This window comes from Rhinoraja longicauda, chromosome 18, assembly GCF_053455715.1.
Source record: "Rhinoraja longicauda isolate Sanriku21f chromosome 18, sRhiLon1.1, whole genome shotgun sequence".
In the NCBI taxonomy this organism is placed as follows: domain Eukaryota; kingdom Metazoa; phylum Chordata; class Chondrichthyes; order Rajiformes; family Arhynchobatidae; genus Rhinoraja; species Rhinoraja longicauda.
This window is the reverse complement of record NC_135970.1, coordinates 38,842,651-38,851,967: the sequence shown is the minus strand read 5'-3', so window position 1 is coordinate 38,851,967 and position 9,317 is coordinate 38,842,651. Positions and strand designations below refer to the sequence as shown.

The following is a 9,317-nucleotide window of genomic DNA, read 5'->3' as shown; positions in this document are numbered from 1 at the left end:
TTGGAGAAAACCCACGCAGGTCACGGGGAGAACGTACAAACTCCGTACAGACGGCGCCCGTAGTCAGGATGGAACCTGAGCCTCCGGCGCTGCATTCGCTGTAAGGCAGCAACTCTACCGCTGCGCCACCGTGCCGCCATGCACTTAACATTATTTCCTTTATCATGTGTCGGGGCACTGTGAATGGCTCGACTGTAATCATGCATTGTCTTTGCGCTGACTGGTTAGAACGCGGCAAAAAGCTTTTCACTGCACCTCGGGCACACGTGACTGACATGTGAGGAAAGATTGAAAAGACTGGGCTTGTATTCACTGGAGTTTAGAAGGATGAGAGGGGATCTTATAGAAACATATAAAATTATAAAAGGACTGGACAAGCTAGATGCAGGAAAAATGTTCCCAATGTTGGGCGAGTCCAGAACCAGGGGCCAGAGTCATAGAATAAAGGGGAGGCCATTTAAAACTGAGGTGAGAAGGAAATGTTTCACCCAGAGTGTTGTGAATTTGTGGAATTCTCTGCCGCAGCGAGCAGTGGAAGCCAAATCACTGGATGGATTTAAGAGAGTGTTGGATAGAGCTCTAGGGGCTAGTGGAATCAAGGGATATGGGGAGAAGGCAGGCACGGGTTACTGATTGTGGATGATCAGCCATGATCACAATGAATGGTGGTGCTGGCTCGAAGGGCCGAATGGCCTCCTGCAATTATTGTCTGTGTTTCTATGTCTATGTTTCTAACTAGAGGGCTGATTTTTCTTTCAAGAGGCTGCAGGGAATTTGATTTAATGCAAAGTGTACAGCTAGTGCAGGCTGGATGGTGGCCGAGCATAAGGCGTTGGCCTGGCTGCGCTTGGGGTATTGTGGGCTACTTTGGCTCCCTTATCTGAGGAAGGATGTGTTGGCTCTGGAGAGGGTCCATTGGCGGAGTACGAGGACGATCCCAGGAATGGGTGTAGGAAAATAACTGCAGATGCCGGTACAAATCGAAGGTATCACAAAATGCTGGAGTAACTCAGCGGATCAGGCAGCATTTCCGGAGAGAAGGAATGGGTGACGTTTCCGAAACTGTCGGATGTCGAAATGTATTTAATACACGTGATCACGTGGCCGGGAGCGAGCGAGCGGCGGCTCCCACCGTTTGGACCATCGTAAAGTGGAAATATCGTAAGTCGAAGCATCGTTAGTCAGGGAGCACCTGCATGCACCTATTGTACACATGACAATAATCTTCTGAAGGTAGACACAAAAAGCTGGAGTAAAGGGCATGTCCCACTTAGGCCATCTTTTTGGCGACTGCCGGCGACTGTCAAAGTCGTAGCAGATCGCCGAACTTTTCTTTTACTCGACGACAATGTCCACGACAATGACCACGACAATGACCACGACAATGACCTCGACAATGACCACGACAATGACCACGACAATGACCATGACAATGACCACGACAATGTCCACGACAATGACCACGACAATGACCACGACAATGACCACGACAACGGCCACGACAACGGCCACGACAACGACCACGACAATGACCACAACAATGACCACGACAACGACCACGACAATGACCACAACAATGACCACGACAATGACCATGACAATGGCCACGACAATGACCACAACAATGGCCACGACAATGGCCACGACAACGACCACGACAATGGCCACGACAATGACCACGACAATGACCACGACAATGACCACGACAATGACCACGACAATGGCCACGACAATGACCACGACAATGTCCACAACAATGACCACGACAACGACCACGACAACGACCACGACAACGGCCACGACAACGACCACGACAATGACCACGACAATAACCACGACAATGACCACGACAATGACCACGACAATGACCACGACAATGGCCACGACAATGGCCACGACAATGACCACGATAATGACCACGACAATGCCGAGTCAGGTCGAGATAGACAATAGACAATAGACAATAGGTGCAGGAGTAGGCCATTCAGCCCTTCGAGCCAGCACCGCCATTCAATGCGATCATGGCTGATCACTATCAATCAGTACCCCATTCCTGCCTTCTCCCCATACCCCCTCACTCCGCTATCCTTAAGAGCTCTATCCAGCTCTCTCTTGAAAGCATCCAACGAACTGGCCTCCACTGCCTTCTGAGGCAGAGAATTCCACACCTTCACCACCCTCTGACTGAAAAAGTTCTTCCTCATCTCCGTTCTAAATGGCCTACCCCTTATTCTCAAACTGTGGCCCCTTGTTCTGGACTCCCCCAACATTGGGAACATGTTATCTGCCTCTAATGTGTCCAATCCCCTAATTATCTTATATGTTTCAATAAGATCCCCCCTCATCCTTCTAAATTCCAGTGTATACAAGCCCAATCGCTCCAGCCTTCCAACATACGACAGTCCCGCCATTCCGGGAATTAATCTAGTGAACCTACGCTGCACGCCCTCCATAGCAAGAATATCCTTCCTCAAATTTGGAGACCAAAACTGCACACAGTACTCCAGGTGCGGTCTCACCAGGGCCCGGTACAACTGTAGAAGGACCTCTTTGCTCCTATACTCAACTCCTCTTGTTACGAAGGCCAACATTCCATTGGCTTTCTTCACTGCCTGCTGAACCTGCATGCTTCCTTTCATTGACTGATGCACTAGGACACCCAGATCTCGTTGAACTCCCCCTCCTCCTAACTTGACACCATTCAGATAATAATCTGCCTTTCTATTCTTACTTCCAAAGTGAATAACCTCACACTTATCTACATTAAACTGCATCTGCCATGTATCCGCCCACTCACACAACCTGTCCAGGTCACCCTGCAGCCTTATTGCATCTTCCTCACAATTCACACTACCCCCCAACTTAGTATCATCTGCAAATTTGCTAATGGTACTTTTAATCCCTTCGTTGATTACAGCGTCTTCTGAAACATGGCAAAATTCCCACTCCGGCGTCCTGGTTTTCGCTGAAATCACTGACAAGTCGGTAAGTACTTGAGAGTTTTGAACTATAACACCTTGTATGGACTACTTAAAAACCAAGCTTCACTGTAACAAGGCATAAACCGGATTGACTTCCAGTTTACTAATAGCTGTATTTTTTTTTTTTTTTTTTTTAAAGTGGTTCAGTGGATTTTTGTGAAAAGTGTGTGGGCATTCTTTGAAAATGTACGGGAGATGCATATCTGGTTTCTGGGTTGCATATCTGGGTTGGGAGCCCACTTTAAATGTAATGGCTGATGGCCATAAACATCGCGAAAATTCCCACGCTTACCTGACCGTCAAACTGTTGCCTCCAATTTACCTGTCAAATGCCCTGACGGTAAATAAATTGGTTAAACACAGGCATTTTATAGTATTTTGAAATGACTTTACTTATTTTAATATTATGTGCTTCTAAATACATCTTAAGAGAACCTAGCAAACCTGGGGACAGCATGCGACAGACAGCGACCGCAATAAGCAACGATACCTGGCAGACGAACGGGGTACTGATTGAGAGTGATCAGCCATGATCGCATTGAATGGCGGTGCTGGCTCGAAGGGCTGAATGGCCTACTCCTGCACCTATTGTCTATTGTCTATTGACAAGCCAGCTGTAGCCGAGAGATTTCAAACCGTTTGATTTCTCGGCAACGCGCTGAGATCTACTACGATCTGTGGAAGACCCCTCACGATCGTGCCCGCGACACCCCGGCGAACTGTCGGCGACAGCCCAGTCGCCGGCAGTCGCCTTAAAATCGCCTAAGTGGGACAGACCCTTTACTCAGCGGGTCAGGCAGCATCTCCGGAGAGAAGGAATGGGTGACGTTTCTGTTCGAGTCCCTTCTTCAGACTGAAAGTCAGTGGAAAGAGAAACAAGAGTCTCGACCTGAAGAAGGGTCTCGACCCGAAACGTCACCGATTCCTTTTCTCCTGAGATGCTGCCTGACCCGCTGAGATACTCCAGACGTTTTTGGTCTATCTTCCGTTTAAACCAGCATCTGCAATTCCTTCCGACACAACAATCTTCCGATCTGTGGGCAAGACCGAAGTTTCACTGTAGCTTGGTACAGTTGGTAATAAAGGGACCATGGAGTTAACACGCCACCCCCTAGAGGGATCTAGCGCTGGAAACGCAGCTCCAACTTCTGACTGCGTTTTCATGCAGCTTGTCAGTTAAACCAGCTCAGCGTTATTGTTGCAGACGTTTGTAAAAAGTTAAAATTCTGAATCATTATGCACCTTGCAGCAGCAAAGTTAATGTTTCCGGTAGACACAAAATGCTGGATTAACTCACCAAGGAAGGTGCCTTCACCTGTGTGAGTCGAGGTGCAATATTACAGGGAGAGTGATTGCAAATAGTTCTCAGTGCGATGGGACCTTGTCTAGCTCCTGTCTGCTCTGGGATTGGATCTGCAACCAATCTGTTAGCTAGACTCGGCTATTTGCATGCCAGCATATGGGAAGAGCACGTGAGAAATCAATATCTGTTTCATTGGAAAGAGATCGGAGAATATTTACGATGATGTTAGCGGGACTGGAGAACCTGAGCCACAGGGAAAGGATGTGCAGGCAAGGGCTTTATTGTTGGAGCACAGGGCAGCACGGTGGCACAGCGGTAGAGTTGCTGCCTTACAGCGCCAGACACCCGGGTTCCATCCTGACCACGGATTCTGTCCGTACGGAGTTTGTACGTTCTCCCCGTGACCCGCGTGGGTTTTCGCCGAGATCTTCGGCTTCCTCCCGCACTCCAAAGACGTGCAGGTTTGTCGGATAATTGGCTTGGGTATAAATGTAAAAATTGTCCCGTGTGTGTATGGGGGGTAGTGCAACTGTACAGGGACCTCTGGCCGGCGCGGACTCGGTGGGCCGAAGGGCCTGTTTCCGCACTGTGTCTCTAAACTAAACAAAGGGGGCTGGGGGGTAATCTGGTAGGGATGCGTAAAATCATCTGGCGAATAGATATTGTGAATGCACAGCCTTTTACCCAGGATAGGAGAATCAGAAAACCAGAGCACATCGGTTTAAGGTGAGAGGGGCAAGATTTAACAGGGATCTGTGGAATAAGCTGCCAGAGTGGTAGTTGAGGCCGGTAATATAACAGCATTGAAAATACACTTGGACAGGTACATGGATAACAAAGGCTTGGAGGGATATGGGCCAAATGTGGGCAAATGGGGCTTGCTTAGATGGGGCATCTTCCAAATGGATGAGTTGGGCCGAAGGGCCTGTTTCTGTACTGTGTGACTCCATGACTCTGATGTTGGAACAGGCTTTTCCATGCTCCCTCATTGTTGAGTTGGAAAAGCCATGCATAGAAACACAAGCACTACACTCTCAGTTCAGTTTCAGTTTATTGTCACGTGTACCGAGGTACTGCCTCACAAGGCAGTGGAGGCCAATTCTCTGGATGCTTTCAAGAGAGAGTGAGATAGAGCTCTTAATGATAGCGGAGTCAGGGGGTATGGGGAGAAGGCAGGAACGGGGTACTGATTGTGGATTGTGGATGATCAGCCATGATCACGGTGAATGGCGGTGCTGGCTCGAAGGGCTGAATGGCCTACTCCTGCACCTATTGTCTATTGTACCGAGTGAAAAGCTTTTGTTACGGGCTATCCAGTCAGTGGGAAGACAATGCATGATTACAATCGAGCCATCTACAGAGTATGGATACATGATAGGGGAATAACGTTCAGTGCAAGGTAAAGCCAGCAAAGGCCGATCGAGGAGAGCCCGAGGGTCACCAATGAAGTAGTTCAGCTCCACTGAAGCACCACAGAACTGGACAAATGCCACGCTGTTGGAGGTCTTGTTAATTGGGGTAAGTGCTGAAGCAAAGCCGAGTGTGGCTGGCAGATGGTTGTGTAAGGAGCCTGTGCAGTATTGTGAAGGAGATCAGGAGAGCTTTCTCTCCTGCCACGGCGAATGTTTAAGCCTCTGCAACGATCATCAGTGCAGATTACCTGGTCATGACCACATCCCGAGCAGAAGCAGGCACTCGCGTTGCAACAGCAGTGTCTAAGTGGTTCAAGGGATGTGGGGAGAAGGAACGGGGTGCTGATTTTAGGTGATCAACCATGATCATATTGAATGGCGGTGCTGGCTCGAAGGGCCGAATGGCCTCCTCCTGCACCTATTGTCTATTGTCTATTGACACGGACACGGTGGGCCGAAGGGCCTGTTTCCATTCTGTATCTCTAATACTAAAACTAAATGGAATGCGTAAAGACAAGGGAAGTCTTTCCCATTTTAATTAGTCGGTATCAAACTCCTGTGACTGTGGGGATTCTGACCACACTTCTACCACACTTTTCTGTGTCACTTTCACAACAAACATCCTCTTGGGCTTCTCCAGTGCGATAGGCAGTTAGTGCAAAATTAGAGGCGATTTTGCCCAATTATAGGAAAGATTCTGTTTAAATAACCCGTTGGGAAATGAGATTTTAAGCTGCTAAATTAGCTTAATTTAGTTTGGAGTTAAGTCATGAAAACAGGCCCTTCAGCCCACCATGTCCATGCCAACCATCGATCACCCACTCACACCAGTTCACTCAGCGGGCCAGGCAGCATCCGTGGAGAACAGGGATGGGTGATGTTTTGTTGTTCAGTCGAAAACAAAAATTGTACAAAAATTAGGTTAATTCCCGGAATGGCGGGACTGTCATATGTTGAAAGACTGGAGCGACTAGGCTTGTATACACTGGAATTTAGAAGGATGAGAGGAGATCTTATCGAAACGTATAAGATTATTAAGGGGTTGGACACGTTAGAGGCAGGAAACATGTTCCCAATGTTGGAGGAGTCCAGAACAAGGGGCCACAGTTTAAGAATAAGGGGTAGGCCATTTAGAACTGAGATGAGGAAAAACTTTTTCAGTCAGAGAGTTGTAAATCTGTGGCATTCTCTGCCTCAGAAGGCAGTGGAGGCCAATTCTCTGAATGCATTCAAGAGAGAGCTAGATAGAGCTCTTAAGGATAGCGGAGTCAGGGGGTATGGGGAGAAGGCAGGAACGGGGTACTGATTGAGAATGATCAGCCATGATCACATTGAATGGCGGTGCTGGCTCGAAGGGCCGAATGGCCTCCTCCTGCACCTATTGTCTATTGTCTATATTCTTCATGCATTTTTACTGTCTATGCATTTAATAGTGACATCTCGTAGTCACTCCATTACTCAGCACTCAGCTCAATGTCACAGTTGCTGGTCAAGTCAGAAATCTTTTCACTGTACCTCGGTACACGTGATAATAAACTAAATTCTTATGGCAGCGTTAGTTAGCGTGGCACGGTGGCACAGCAATGGAGTCGAATCCTCACAGCGCCAGAGACCCGGGTTCGATCCTGACTAAAGGTGCTGTCCGTACGGAGTTTGTACGTTCTCCCTGTGACCTCCTGGGTTTTCTCCGGGAGCTCCGGTTTCCTCCCACACTCCAAAGACGTGCAGGTTTGTAGGTTAATTTGGCTTTTGTAAATTGTCCCTGGTACATGTAGGATAGTGTTAGTGTGCGGGGATCGCTGGTCGGTGTGGACTCAGGAGGGAGGGCCGAAGGGCCTGTTTCTGCACTGTACCTCTAAACTGTAAGCTAGACTAAAAGAGGAGACAACTACGCAGTCCAAATGTGTGGGAAGGAACTGCAGACCACTAGTTCGCACCAAAGATAGGCACATAATGCTGGAGTAACTCAGCGGGACAGGCAGCATCTCTGGAGAGAAGGTAGATCCAAAATGCTGGAGTAACTCAGCGGGACAGGCAGTATCTCTGGAGAAATAGTGAAACTAGATTGATGACTGGTGTGGGGGAGGGGCGTAGAGAGAAGGAATGCAAGGGTTAATTGAAATGAGAGAAATCAATAATCCTACCGCTGAGTTGTAAGCTGCCCAAGTGAAATACGAGGTGCTGTTCCTCCAATTTGCATGTGGCCGCTCTGATGAGTCTGAAGGGCTTGTTTCCGCACTGAATGATTCTATGAATCTGTGACTCTATAACTGTGGGAATGGGTGGGTTTATAGTAGATTGTTATTTTTGACGTTCTATCCCCGGTGATGGAGATGGAGAGGTGAAGAAAGGGGAGAGAGGTTTCAGAGGTAGTCCAGGTGAACTTGAGGGCGGGATGGAATGTTTAGAGTTTGGAGTTTAGAGAGAGACAGCCCGAGTCCGATCCCCTCACGCCTACACCATCCTACACACACGCGTGACAAGTTACAATTACACCAAGCCAATCAGCCTGCAAACCTGTACGTCTTTCAGGTTTGGGAGGAGACCGGAGATCCTGGAGAAAACCCCCACAGGCCCCGTGCAAACTCCCTCCAGACAAGCACCCGTAGTCGGGATGGAAGCCGGGTCTCTGGCGCTACAAGGCAGCAACTCTACCTCTGCGCCACCGCGCCGCCACTGATGTACTTGTCACTGTTTTATCTCTGGGGCTCCTGAAACATGTCTTACCCTTTCAAGTCTATTTTAAGGCTAAAACTTGGCATTTGCTTCAGCTGTTTGATTTAAACAGGTGCTGTGAGCTCAACACTTTCACGATACAAAGTCCTGTGTGATGCCGTTAGAATCACATATGAAATAAGAACAGGTGTGGCCTATTTGGGCTGTAAAGCCTTAATCACTGCCAGTTATTAACATCCCAGCTAATCCCCAAGTTTGCTTTCTTCAAATCCCCACTTCTATTGATTTCCAATCTGTTCGTGCACTTCTGAATTTCCGCCTTATATACTCAGCCACTGAGCCTCTGCAGCTCAGATAACAGAGGATAGATCAACTTTGCCATCATTATTGGAGAGGCAAGGAACTGCAGATGCCGGTTTACGAAAATAAAGACACAAAGTGCAGGAGTAACTCAGCGGGTCAGGCAGCATCCCTAGAGAACGTGGATAGGTAACGTTTCGGGATGGGAGTCTGAAGAAGTGTCCCGACCCAGAAGCGTCACCTATCCACGTTCTCCAGGGATGCTGCCTGACCTGCTGAGTTACTCCAGCACTTTGTGTCTTTTTTTTGTTGTAAACCAGCATCTGCAATTCTTTGTCTTTATAAAAAAAAAAAATGTAAAAAACCTTTATTGTCACTACACAAAGTACAGCGAAATTACAATAATTAGGACAAAGTTTATCCATCCTGTGCCACATGAGCTGTGGATGGACAGTTGTTGAATATTCAAGGCGGAAATTCAGTAGGGTGGCACGGTGGCACAGCGGTAGAGTTGCTACCTCACAGCGCCAGAGACCCGGGTTCCATCCTGACTACGGTTGTTGTCTTTACAGAGTTTGTACGTTCTCCCCGTGACCTGTATCTCTAAACTAAACCAACATTTAGCGTCCTTCCTTTGAAATGTTG

At 48.1% G+C, this 9,317-nt stretch overlaps 1 protein-coding gene across 1 annotated transcript in view; it reads left to right on the top strand.

Annotated features, from left to right (window-relative positions):
• Positions 1–1,077: 1,077 nt before the first annotated feature.
• Positions 1,078–9,317, top strand: part of LOC144602179 (SH3 and multiple ankyrin repeat domains protein 2-like) — a 154,595-nt gene continuing 146,355 nt past the window's right edge. Inside the window, exon 1 of the mRNA XM_078414915.1 lies at positions 1,078–1,145. Coding sequence (XP_078271041.1) covers positions 1,078–1,145 — 68 coding nt within the window. The remainder of the gene's footprint in view (positions 1,146–9,317) is intronic.